Raw genomic sequence first — 13,094 nt, forward strand, 5'->3', positions numbered from 1 at the left:
GAGGCTGTTACCGTAGGGGAATCGGGGGGAGATCGAACCCCAGCCCCTCTGGATGCACATATCTGCATGGGAAATTCAGGGTGAAAAATCAGCTGAGGATATTGGCATGGAGTGGGAAGGGGGAGAGCTAGAGGAACACTATCCTCAGGGTGGCGTGGTCTATAGCATTGTGGGGGTCCTCAAGTTGGGGCAAGGGCTATGTATGGGGAAGAGAGGGAAAAGATGACAAGGGGCTAAAGAATAAATGAGGGCCAATACTAAACCAGCAGGTTAAGTTTGGATTCAGGGGTTCTGAATTCTAACCCCTAAAAGAGAGATCAGAAGCTACCAGTATCATCCCCTGGAAATAGAGGATCATACTGGTTTTTAGAGGTCAATTCATAGAGGCCAGGACTAGCAACTGGATTTATGAGCAGAAGTTACTTCCTAGATTCTGGGGTTCTGGGGGGTTGGGTAAGTCACCAACCTGGAAGTGGGGGTCAGTATCACTTTCCCCAATTTGTTGCAACAGCTCCCCACTGGCCTGGCCCACGTTCCCAGCTGCTTGCAGCAGGTTCTGACGGGGCTGTGGAGAGTGAACACCAGTCAGAAGCTGCCCAATCCCTGCCCACATGCCTGTGCATCTCACAGGCCCACGGGACCTAGGTTTCCATCCTGTGGCTTGGATTGTCCCTCCTCTTTGGGCTTAAACCCTGTCTCCACCCTAGCCCAACCCTGTAGCCCCTGACCTCAGCACTGGCTGGCTGCGCACTGCGCAGCAGTTCTGACACTGCCCCCGCAAGGCCCTTTGCTGCCTGCAACAGGGGCCGGCCACTGCCGCCTTCGTCCTCCAGTAAGGCAGCCAGCAGCTTCACCCCACGGGACATCTCCGTCAGGTTGGAGGAGATTGTGGTGACTGCACAGCCCACCGCGGTATAGTCTGTCTCAGCAGGGTCCCCTAAGGGGAAAAGGAGAAAGAGGAACATGAGAGACAGGGCAGGCCAGACGAAGGGCTGGGGAAGGAGCAAAGTCACACCCAGTTAGTCACACACACGTACACGGAGAGACGTACACACACAGTCCCTTCCACAATGAGTCAAGGCACAGTCATACACGAAGCCAGTCACATGCATGCCTGTGCACACTCACATCCTCTCTCCCCATCACACACCCGGAAGCTAGCATCCGGCCTACCTGCTGTCAGGTTCACCACAGACGCAGTACCAGCTGTGATGGCATCTACCTGAGAGTGGATCTCATGCTTTGATTCATCCATCTTGTTCTTACGCCAGGCCTTAGAGGCCTGAAAGAGAGAGGAAAAGACCTCAGGATCTGCTCTGGTTTGGTTCACGTCATCCCTGTCCCTTGGAGTCTCAGCTTCAGTACCACGGGCCTCTCCTCCATCCCATACTTACAGCATCCTGGCCAAGAGGTGGCAGAGTGTCAAAGTCATCCAGGGTGGCCTGGGCAGCCTGCACGGCCTGCATGCTGGAGTTAATGGTTCCAGTGAGTGCCTGCTGGGCTGAAGTCTAAAGACAAATGGGGAGAAACAGGGACTGAAATGGATGTTTGGAGAAAAGAGAAGGTAAAAGAGAACCATGGGCTAGGGAGAGAATACAAATAGGGACCTGGGAAAAGACTGCCTAACTCCTGGCTCAGCCCAGCTGAGGGTGAGAGAAGAGCCCTGGCACCTTGGTGGACATATGACACTTACCAGAGGAGGCATGTGTCCTCGGTGCATCTGGCCGCTGGTAATCTGCTGCTGCGCAGGGGGCATGCTGCCCACCTGGAAATTCTCAGGACCAGAGGCTCCAGAGCGCATGATGGCAGGCAGGGCCACAGAGCCATGCTCCACTTTCCCCACCCGGTTGTACTGCTGCTGCAGGACTGTTGACCTGTAGAGGGGTGAACTATTGAGCTCACAGAGGACTCCTCATCTCTACCCCTCCCACCTGGTTACACTACCTTTGCAGGTGTGTGAGGTTTCACTACAGCCTGCAACTAGTTAAATAACCATTCTAAGGACTCCCCACCTCCCAAGAGTCCTTAGAGTCAGGCCTTGCCTTCTCTACCCCTGGGAAATGGGATCAGCCCAACTCCCTTCGTACTTTTTGGGGGACACTGAGTCCTCCAGCATAGTAGACTCCTCATCTCCTTCCAGCCCAAAGTGATCCTTGCTTTTTTTCTGTAGGAAGAAAAAAGGAACAAGAGTTAGGATACTTAAAGAAGAGGGAAGTGGAGAAAAGGCAGCCTCTTGTTCCCACAACCAGCCATTTTCCAGAAGCTAAGTGCCCATTTCATTTTTTGTTTGTTTGACAAAAAAGGGCTCTGTCACCCAGGCTGAAGTGCAGAGGTATGATCTCGGCTTATTGCAACCTTTGCCTCCCAGGTTCAAGCATTCTGAGTGCCCATTTCTAAAGGACTGGCTTGTGGAGAGGGGAAGGGGAGATAAGGAGAAGGCTGGGGCAGGCAGTGCTCACCTTCTTCAGGATGATATCGATGTAGCCGGCAATGAGCTGTGCAATCTGCTCCCCTTCAGTTGTCTGTACTGAGTAGTAGCCATCTTGGTAATCTCCAAAGTCCTAGGGTGACAAGGTGGGGGACTCAGTGGGAAAGCTCTAATTTATCCAGAATGGATAATGGCTAGGATGGGAGGCCCAAGGTTGAGCTGATGAGATGCCTTCCCGTGCAACAGCCCTCTTGGAAGATGCCCACCTTTCTTGAACCTCCTCTTTATTTTCCTCCTTGGAGGGAAATTTTTTACTTCTGAGGAGTGGCCTCTACACTACATGGTTTCAAATACATATTTAGGAAGTCTCTTATTTTTACTCTGATGATAAAATTGGGAGGATATAATATTTGGCATTAAATGGCCACACTTTAAGGTTGGCTATAGTATCCAAAAGGGAAAAAACAGCATTTCCTATAATTTCTATTTCTGGTATTGGGGTGCTTTATCAAGTTGGTATCAGTTTTCAATTCATAACCCTATAATATAAAGTCAAAAATTCACTGTACATAGCTGCTGCTGAAACAGGGAGGTTATCACATTTTTCCTTTCACCAACCCCCAAGAATTCCAGTGATCTCAGTTTGCTGATGAGATTTTTGTTCTGCTGATTTTAAAGAATAAGTCCATCACCCTTTTCATTTAAGCCTCACACTCTCCCAGAGGAAGATTCTCCATCTACTCTAACCTCCTTTTTTCTGGAGTAATACTCAGTATACTTACCCCAAGAGAGGGAAAAGACCTCTGCAGCTGTCCCTTTTCTGAAACTCCCAAAGCACTTTCTTGTTGGAGTCCCCAGACTCACCAGGGTGAAGCTTTTGGGAGAGGCAGCCCAGCGTTTGATGTTGGTGAGGTTCCACTCCTGGATCACTTCCTTGGTCTTCTCATCCACTCGCATCACACACTCCTTGGTGATGCCCAGAAGCCTGGGCACTAGCTTGTTCTTCCCTTTCATTTTTTCCTATGAGGCAGAGGTTGGTGCTGGTGTTACAGGTCAGCGGTCAAATGAGAGGTGAATGATCAGATCAGCTTGCAGCCATAGGGGATGCTGAGGTGGCCCGGAGGGCTAATGGACAAGGGAAAATGCAGGGTAGGGAGGAAAATGGTGGTGGAGGGCTGATGACAGGCAGGTTTTCATGAGGTCAGAGCAAGGAAGAGAATGGGAATCTCAGGGAATGGTGGGAAATGTGACTGAGGGCAAGGTGAGAGACTTTCAGAGACAGAAAAGGGCAAGAGTGGGAAACAAGGAGGGCAGTGGAAAGGGTCTATAACCTACCTTCACCAGGAAGAAGGAGACACCGTAAGTCTTGAGAGAACGGGCTAGCTTCACGTAGCGGACCTTGGCCTCAATCTCACTCATCTGCCCACAATTCTTGTGTGCCTGAGCATAAAACGGGGAAGAATTTAGCAAATAGTTTAATATCACAGCTAAGGAATTAAGGTTGGATGCTAACTATAACAAGAGAGAATTATGGGGAGACTGGAAAGGTTGAGGAGTGCAAGATATGAGAATGAGAGAGCAACGGGATGGAGACTGATAAGGGCTATGCAGAAGCAATGAGTCAAGGGATACAGTCAAGGAACTTGTAGACATTCTGGAGATATGAACAGAGAGTTTGGAAGTAGAAGGGCAAAGAGAAGGCCTTTTGGGCTGAGTATTCAGAGTGGGGGGTAACACCTTATATATGGACAAAGACTGTACTCTTCCACAGTAATTTCAGATTATGCTACCTCATTTGATCCTCCTATCAGTCCTACACAGGGCAAATACTGTTATCCCAAATTAGAGGGAAATAAAAGAATACAAGAATATTGAACTGAATTGCACAGCAAAAGCAGGGATGGAGCTGAGACTAAAAGCCCAGGTTATCTTCTTTCTTGGCAGAGGTGAGGTGGGATAACAGTCTGGTGGGTGAAAGCTGAGTTAGGGGAGACAGGGAGGAGGCGGGGGGCCATTTAGTCAGTAAGATTAAGCAGCAAAGCTCCGCGGTCATCCCAAATACTTTCCCCTACCCACATTCACCTGGAAGATCTTACGCTCTCCCTTCTGCTTCACATACTCCTTGGGCAGGAAGTCCTTCAGGCTACACCAGAAAAGGGAGGGTCAGCATGTGGTAGACAGCATCAGGGGACATGTGGGCCATGAACTGTGGGCCTGGGGGTATGAGGAAATACCTACGACAGTGTTATCTTTGGGGAGAAAACAGACTCTGAGGGAATAGAGTCTAGATTATCTTCTGAAATAGAGGTGACTTAGCGTAAACTCTTCTTTTTTTTTTTTTTTTTTTTTGAGACGGAGTCTTGCTCTGTCGCCCGGGCTGGAGTGCAGTGGCCGGATCTCAGCTCACTGCAAGCTCCGCCTCCCGGGTTTACGCCATTCTCCTGCCTCAGCCTCCCGAGTAGTGGGGACTACAGGCGCCCGCCACCTCGCCCGGCTAGTTTTTTGTGTTTTTAGTAGAGACGGGGTTTCACCGTGTTAGCCAGGATGGTCTCGATCTCCTGACCTCGTGATCCGCCCGTCTCGGCCTCCCAAAGTGCTGGGATTACAGGCTTGAGCCACCGCGCCCGGCAACTCTTCTTTTTTTTTTTGAGATGGAGTTTCGCTCTTGTTGCCCAGGCTGGAGAGCAATGGCATGATCTCATCTCATGAAAACCTCCGCCTCCCAGGTTCAAGTGAATCTCCTGCCTCAGCCTCCTGAGTAGCTGGAATTACAGTCATGCACCACCACGCACAGCTAATTTTGTAGTTTTAGTAGAGATGGGGTTTCTCCATGTTGGTCAGGCTGGTCTCGAATTCCCGACCTCAGGTGATCTGCCCGCCTTGGTCTCCTAAAGTGCTGGGATTACAGGCATGAGCCACACTGCGCCTGTCCAGTATGAATTCTTAACGTGACCTGTGTCTCTCCCTGTAGGGAAAGGGACTGAGGAAAATTAAGTCAGAGGCTCAGTCCCTGAGGGAAAGTGGGTCTAGAGCACCATTTTAGGGAACCAAGACGAGAAAGAGCTTTCCAGAAGGATGACCATGCACTTAGGAAGCTGAGAAAGCCACGCCAAACTCTGCATTCCAAGAAACACCAGCAGATGAGGCTTGTGAGACTTTTAACCCATGTTCCCTATAGGGAAAATTTTACCCTGTTTCCCTCTGGCTACTGCAGCAAAATTCTTCAGACAATCTCAAAAAAAAGTGACACGCTTGCTTCAGAGATGGGGGTAGGGGCAGAGATACTGAACTACATTCATATTCCAGAGGTAGAGAAGAGACAGTGGATGATGGCAACTAAAAGGGTAACTATGTCAGTCAAACCCTGGTACCTCGGAAGAAGAAATAGGGGGAGCAGGCTTGGAATGGAGACAGGTCCACTGGGGTCACAATGGCAGGGAGTGCTGGGCCCTGACAGGGTGTAGGATGTGGGTCACTCACTCGAGGAAGCCAGCCTTGTGCTTCTGCTCATTGTGGGGCCCAAACTGGATCTGGCATTGGAAGCCAGCAAACTCACAGGCCTTGTCAAAGGAGACAGGGTGGGAGCCATTCAGGATGTCATCTCGTGCCTGGAGAGCACAGGGCAAGGAGGCGAATGTTGTGTGTGGGTGCAGGGACACGCACACTGTGCTTCCGACCCCTCCCTATTCCTGCCCCACCCCAGCCAAGTCCTCTGCATACCTGCACATACAGGAGGTTCAGCTGTACGGGGTCCCGGGAATCCACATTCTGATCTGAGTAAAAGAACTTCCTCCGCAGCAGCAGCGTCTCATGCTCCTCCACACCCTGCTCCCTCAGTGTCCGGCCATGGTCCAGCCAATTCACTGGGATACAGACAGTCCCCTCAGTGCCAAACCCCCATGGCCCCTGTGTTGTCTGGTCTCTGTTTACTTCTCCACTTCCTACCTCTCCTTACTTAAATGTAAGTTCCGTGAATGTAGGACTTTTGTTTTCTTACTGACGTATCCCCAGGGTGTAAAACAGTGCCTGGCAGAAGCAGATGCTAAAGCCCCTTCCCACCCTTCCCATTTCAAAAGCCCTCTTTTTTCTGGTTCTGCTTACACTCATCATCTGTGTGTAATTTCTGCTTTAGTTTCTCCATCTTCTTTTCATCTCGAAGCAATGTCTTGTCTTTTCTTAAGGTCCCTGTCACTTCCTCCTTTTTCTCTTCCATCAGCTCTCGAACCAATGAATATTCATCATGGTTGGTGATGCCTGGGGAAGGAGAGATGGCTTGTTAGCTTCCCAGGTACTACATCAATGCCTTTTGAGAGAGCTGAGGCCTTCTGACCCAGGCCTTCAACTGTACTGGGGCCCCTTACCAATGCGGGCACAGATGGTCATGAGCATGTCAGTGACAGTCTTAGAGTCATCCACCATGATCGTCTTCACAGTTCCATCCAGCATACGGATCTTCAGGGGTCTCTGTTTCTTCCTGTACTCCATAGTGTCCTGTTAGGGTAGGAAGAAGAGACAGGGACCTACTCTGAGCTAAGGATATTATTTCCTCTTTACACAGCCTGAGGGGAGAGAGTGGAGCACTGAAAGGAAGACTATGGTAGTTCATTCAAAAGCAGGGAATTATGACTGTCTGTTAATAGGAAGAAAGCATGGGGAGGGCTAAGAGACAACCGATGTGGGTGCTGAAAACAGGAGGTGGAACAGGGAGAAGCTGATGGAAGGGGATGTGGTGGTCCTTGATGAAGGGGTACTTACCCCATTTCGGAGCATGTAGTAGTCCAAAGCTTTCCCAGCCTCCAGCCATATACCCTTTTTGGGGTCATCATCTGACAGAAAGAGCCCAAAGTCGCTGGCTAAAAGAGAGGATGGATCACCTTAGGCTTATGAAGACTCCAATGTGGCTGAACAGCTTGTACCATGTTGCCCCTATTTCTCCCATGAACTTGGGCCTAAAGAAGGAGGGAACACAGACCTGAGGGGTGAGTAGTCTTAGGGGACAAAGGGGTCAACTCTCAAGGCCGAGAGCCTGGGAACAAGAAGGGACTGAAGACTCCCACTCCAGCCACCTGGGGAGTCAGACTCACGAGGACCAGCCGGGGCCTCTGGGATCCGCTCACGAATGATGCGGCAGGCGTCGTACACCATGGTAGACGGCTCAAACTGCATCGTCTTCACCACATTCCCAATGCTGATCTTCAGCGAAAGTGCAACCATGGTGGCAGCTTTTCTCCAGCCTGGCTATACCTGGCCCATGGCATCAGGGCATTAGAATACACTCTTCTGGTGGGAGAAGAGGCCCCCCAGATGGTGGAGTCCCAGGGAAAAGTGTTTTTGAAAAGGACTCACCAAAGTAGATAGTAATAAGGTTGTTTTCACTGTATTTAATAATTTTAAAGAGTGAAAAATTATTTACATCAAAAGAATGAATCCTGACAATTTTTTTTTTTTTTTGAGACAGAATTTCGCTCCGTTGCCCAGGCTAGAGTACAGTGGTGCGATCTCGGCTCACTGCAAGCTCCACCTCCTGTGTTCATGCCATTCTCCTGCCTCAGCCTCCCGAGTAGCTGGGACTACAGGCGCCTGCTGCCACGCCCAGCTAATTTTTTGTATTTTTATAGAGACGGGGTTTCACCGTGTTAGCCAGGATGGTCTCGATCTCCTGACCTTGTGATCCACCCACCTCAGCCTCCCAAAGTGCTGGGATTACAGGCGTAAGCCACTGCGCCTGGCCGAGTCCTGACAATTTAAGACATCTGAGGGAAAGGAGAAGCTGGTCTGCAAGGTACAACAGCAGGTCTGAAATGCAGTGCTACCTGAGGACACTGCCCTGCCCCACCACTGGAATTTGTACCTCCCTACTTTCATCCAAGTGTCTCTCTTGCCCCTTGTCCCTGATCACCTTTCTTAGCCCTCCCTACTCTTGCCTTGTTTTCATTTTTGCCTGGTTCAGTATTTTTCTCTCTTTGTCTCCTGCTGTGTCCTGCTGGCTCTTCCCTGTCTGGGATTTTCAGAGCTCTCTTCTCACCACGTGACCTTCCTTCTCATGGCTTTAGCTGCCTTCTCTGCAAAATGAAGATGCTATAATTCCCTAGGGCTCCCTGTCAGGGAGACCAAATACTGGTTGCTCAAGCCATCCAGAGGTCCGCTCTTGCTCCAGCTTTTCTCTAACCTGACATGCTGAGGGCCTTCTCAAGGAGCCTAGCCCTGTACTGGGCTTCCCAGGCAGTCAAGCTAGAAATGTGATTCTCTAACTCAAAAGGGTCTATCTCAGTAGTTATCTGATCAACTCTTGTGTTTTGGAGAAGGGGAAATAGACTCTGGGTGGCCAGGAAACATTTTCAAGGCAGGCCAGAGAAAGGACCCAGTTCCTGTAACTCAGTCCTTGCTTGTTCCAAGTCACCAATACTCAGTCCCGCAACTCCTCCTATGCTTTCTCCTCTTCAGCAAGTCTGTCTCAAATTCTGCTCTGTCTCACCCACTTCCCCTGACAGTATTTTCAGTGCAGCTCAGAATACTAGTCCTACCCCACCTTGTTCCACCCTCCTGGCACCCCCTCTCAGCGGCTAGAGGAGACACTGGAGGCAGCAGGTGGCGCACAGGCTGCAAGATGACAAGTCTGCCCAGCAGCTGATGATGTGCCCCAGCTTGGTACAGGGATTGGGTGCCTCTTAACTAAGAGAATGAGCAAATACAAGCTGCCCATTCCCCTCCTGGCAAACTACAAGCCTCAGGTGGGGAAAAGCAGGGTGAGAGGGGAAGGCTGGAAAGCGGAGATGGGGGTGTTAGGATACAGAAGGCATTTAAAAGCCAGGGAAGCTAAGGGGTAGAGGGTAAAGAAGTTAGGAGAGATGGGATGAGGAGAACTGAAAATCTAAGTAGAAACAAGAGACAGGACACAAGTGTGAAAAAGGTGTAGATCAGGGGTCTGGTACCGAGCGGCAGATAGACCATTTCTGACCTTATAAGCGGTCCAGAGTCTCAGAAGAACCACAGCTCTCTGTCTTTACTCCCAAATAAGTGAGGACCCTCCCAGTCTCCCCAGTTCCAGCTCTCTGCCTCCCTCCCCACTCCTGGGACACTTTGCCCAACCTTATTACTATCCGCTTTGGTGTCCCAGCTGGACAGACCTGGCTATGGGGTTGCTGACCATGAAAGAATGAGGGCTGGGCTGGAGGATCCGAGAAGCTGGATGAGTCTGTGGAGCCGAGAAGCAGGACTGAAGGGACCCTTCACATCAAGCTGAAACTGCATGTCTCCCCCCATTTCCTCCGGACACTTACACACCCCCTTCTTCCTCAAGCACGGAAGCCTCTGGTGAGACCCCGATAAGGGAGCTGAGTCATGCCTACCCTTACTCCCGAGCTGGTCCAGAGTGGATATTCACACAGCTACAAGAGGGTGAGTGGACGTGAAATACTGATCAGTGAATTGGGGGTGGTGGTGGCAAATAACAAGGCTGCTACAAGTATGAGCAGAAGCTAGCTCATTCCTGCTTTGGCCTGAGAACTTTGCTCCCCTTTCCATTGTGTTTCATGGAACAGCAACTCCCCACTGCAGTGTCCCCCTCCCAGGGAACTCCTCCCTCAATACATTCCTGAGATGCATTCCAAAGGAGTTGGGCAATTGGAGAGGGGGAATGGAGGACAGGAGGTCAAATCCCAGCAAGGAATGGAATGTAAGGGTATTGGGGCTAAGAAAGTTGGGGTACTTGGAGAATACAGGCTGCGCAGATACCCACAAGGGGAATTGCAGAAAGATAGGGAGTTACAAAGAGGGACAAAAGGAAAGAGCCTAAGACAGTCAGAATATAAGAGGGATGGGGGAGTAACACTCAGTCTGTTACCAAATTTGGCCTCTGAGTCCGCAACCACTGGCAGCGGGGGAGGGCTGTGGGTGAGACTGACATATCCGGCCTCAGGCTGCTGGAGGCTCATTTAAAGCTGGACTGGGCAGCTAGTTGAAGGGCTGCACAGAACTTCCCCCAGTACAGCCCCTCCACACCCACATGCACACTCATTCTGCCCAAATGCACCCCAGCCTATGCAGAGCTCTTTTCCACAAAGCTACCTTACTGTCTCTACATACACATTATCTCAATCACACAGCCCCTACACAGATCCCATCAGGACTGCATTACCTTCTTCTAGGGAGCCCATCCTACGCACACGGCGTTTGCACAGATAACCTCCACAACAAGCACACCTGGCACTCAGAGTCTCTCCTCCTATTATGTAGACATTCTCCATTCACCCAGCAAGCATTCCTTGAGGGCCAGTTGTGGGGAAGACCCTGGGCCAAACTTTCAGTGGCTGGGGACCAAGATCAGTAAGACCTAGCCCTTGTGTTCAAAGGGCTCCCAGTCCATGAGGTGAGTGAATAAGCCAAGTACAGAATCACAACAGAGGGCAGGATGTGGTAAGAGCCAAAAGGTGTGTGCTCAGAGAGATCCCTTTAGGTTAGGCAAGGGGAACCAAAAAGTCTCCATGATAGGTATCATTTGAAGTTAGAATTTTAAAAAATAGAGATAATAAAAAATAATAGTGATCTGCCATTTATTGACTCTATGTCATTTGCACTGTATACATAATTTCATTTAATCCTTACAGTAGGTGCCATTATTTCCATTTTTACAGATCAGAAAACAGAACTCAAAGATGTTAAATACTTGTTCAAATACTTCTCCAAGTAATAAGTTGTGAAGCCAGGATCTGAACCCAGGTTTCTGACTGCAAAACCCAAGCTCTCTCCACTACGCCAGCCAGCTGGAGATGTGTCAGGGGCAGTTTTCACTCCAGGCAGAGAAATAGTATAAGCAAAGATGGAGAAGCAGTAAATCGTGGAGGAGCATTCAGGGAAGTGAGCAGGCAGGCTGGTTAAAGCACAGGGTACCTGCAAGGGAGCAGTGATGGGGAAGTCAGGGTTAGGATGGAAAGGCAGAGGAAGGCTAGAGAGGGGTATGAGGAATTTTACTTATTGGAGGACAAAAGGAGGCTAAGGAGTCTTTGAGCAGAGAAGAGACATAACCAGAACTGGATTTTAGAAAAATAACTCCGGCAGTTACCTTGGAGATTAGTTAGAAGGACACTGTATTAGTACAAATTAAAGGTAACGAAGCCGGAGTTAGAATGGCATTGAGGAAGATGTCACTCAGAAGAAGTTTGGGGAGGTAGAATTGACAGGACCTGATATCTACTAAGGTAGTCAGGTAAGGGTCCCATAGCTTCCTATCATCAGGTGGCTGGGGCAGCTTGAGTTTAGGCGAGGAACTGGGAAGAGGGGAAAGGATCAGGTTGGGCAGAGAATGTGAGGATGAGGCTATGGTTAGGGGATGTGGTTAGGCTGTGGGAAAAAGGCGATGAGTATATGATTAGTAGCCACTAGGGGCAGATGGGGTTGGGTTAGTGACTGCATCGGGCTGGGAATAGGGAAGACAGGGTGTAGAAAAAGGATGCTGGTGATGATGGTGTTGGGAAAAATACACATACAAAAGATACATATATGACCAGTCATTGGATCAGGTTGGGGGAAGGGGAATGATTACATAGATGGTGGCTAAGTCAGGGAATGATGGTGTGAGGTCAGAGGCCAGGTCAGGCTATAGGAGGTTGAGAAGAGATAGGCCTGTGGTCAGTGGCTAAATTAGACTGGGGTGGGGGTGGGAAAGTGAAGGGACATTGTTAATGTCTAAGTAAACTGGAGCTGGGATGGGGGATGGGGGATAGGGTATAGCCAGTGGCTGGGTCAGGCTGAGTAGAGGACAGTGCTGTGGTCAGTGGCAGGGTCAGGCTGGGAGTGAAATGGGGGTGTGGTCAGTGGCCTGGCTGGGCGTGGGATCAGCAAGACCCAGTTTCCTCTTTGGGTCTCGTTTCCTCTTTTCTGTTGGGGAGTGGGGGAAGGGGATCTACAAATCGTCCAAGAAATTAAAAGAGGCTTAGATCTAGGGGGTGGCACACAGCAGGGGCTGGGAGTAGGGTATTCAGCTGATGATCAGGTGGAATGTAGGTACATGACTGGGTGAAAATGGTAGGAGAGTAATTTAAAATGATGGGAAAGTTCAGGTTATGATGAGGCTAAATTCAGGTAGGATGTGCGGATTAAGGGTTGGTGAGGGAGGCAGAACTGCGGATGGGAACGGATGATAAGATGAGCATGGGACAGTTAAAGGCAAGAGAAGTATTTTGTAAGGGGATAGTCAGGATGGGTGTGAAATGCAGAGTCAGGGATGAGAGTTGGAGAGGAGGCCTTAATACCTAGAGAACAAGTGAAGTGGGAGAGAGCAAAGCTAAACTTTCAGGGGATTCAGTTATTCCCTTCTCCCGTGGCAACAGTGATTCCTTGGTCAGCTTCCCCCATAATCAACAGCTCCTTCTTCCCTAGGCAGTCTCCAACTTGTGACTAGGCCTTGTACATCCTGGGTCCCTATTTCCCACCTATGTTGTATGTAAACAACATAGTCCAGAATCTCTGTCCCCTAACTGTGGTGGCCACAGCAAGGGCCTTAGGCTTAGAGAATGGAATAAAGATGCTGGAATCCCAGATGCCTGCAATAAGCCAGAACACTAGCCTGAAATTAGTTTGTTATCTCTCTGGGTGAAAAGAAGCCCCTGTAACTACACAGGAATAAAGGACTTCCCTATAAAAGAAGGGCATTTACCTACTGCCAACC

General features: G+C 49.8%; 1 protein-coding gene across 2 annotated transcripts in view; it reads right to left on the reverse strand.

The window, feature by feature from the left end:
* Positions 1-13,094, reverse strand: part of TLN1 (talin 1) — a 35,741-nt gene that overhangs the window by 21,680 nt on the left and 967 nt on the right. Inside the window, exons 1-17 of one of the 2 annotated variants that reach the window (XM_073021757.1) lie at positions 9,556-9,663; positions 7,513-7,672; positions 7,184-7,281; positions 6,790-6,919; positions 6,530-6,682; positions 6,149-6,291; positions 5,909-6,036; positions 4,511-4,571; positions 3,764-3,868; positions 3,293-3,448; positions 2,460-2,561; positions 2,088-2,164; positions 1,694-1,874; positions 1,395-1,508; positions 1,174-1,282; positions 729-937; positions 467-565 (exon numbers count right to left, since the gene is read on the reverse strand). In XM_073021757.1, coding sequence (XP_072877858.1) covers positions 467-565; positions 729-937; positions 1,174-1,282; positions 1,395-1,508; positions 1,694-1,874; positions 2,088-2,164; positions 2,460-2,561; positions 3,293-3,448; positions 3,764-3,868; positions 4,511-4,571; positions 5,909-6,036; positions 6,149-6,291; positions 6,530-6,682; positions 6,790-6,919; positions 7,184-7,281; positions 7,513-7,642 — 1,995 coding nt within the window. In that variant the 5' untranslated portion in view covers positions 7,643-7,672; positions 9,556-9,663. Of the gene's footprint in view, positions 1-466; positions 566-728; positions 938-1,173; positions 1,283-1,394; positions 1,509-1,693; positions 1,875-2,087; positions 2,165-2,459; positions 2,562-3,292; positions 3,449-3,763; positions 3,869-4,510; positions 4,572-5,908; positions 6,037-6,148; positions 6,292-6,529; positions 6,683-6,789; positions 6,920-7,183; positions 7,282-7,512; positions 7,673-9,555; positions 9,664-13,094 lie in introns of those variants that run through there. The other variant, XM_007968776.3, reaches the window with a different exon arrangement.

The sequence above is a fragment of the Chlorocebus sabaeus genome, chromosome 12 (assembly GCF_047675955.1).
Source record: "Chlorocebus sabaeus isolate Y175 chromosome 12, mChlSab1.0.hap1, whole genome shotgun sequence".
Taxonomy (NCBI): Eukaryota; Metazoa; Chordata; class Mammalia; order Primates; family Cercopithecidae; genus Chlorocebus; species Chlorocebus sabaeus.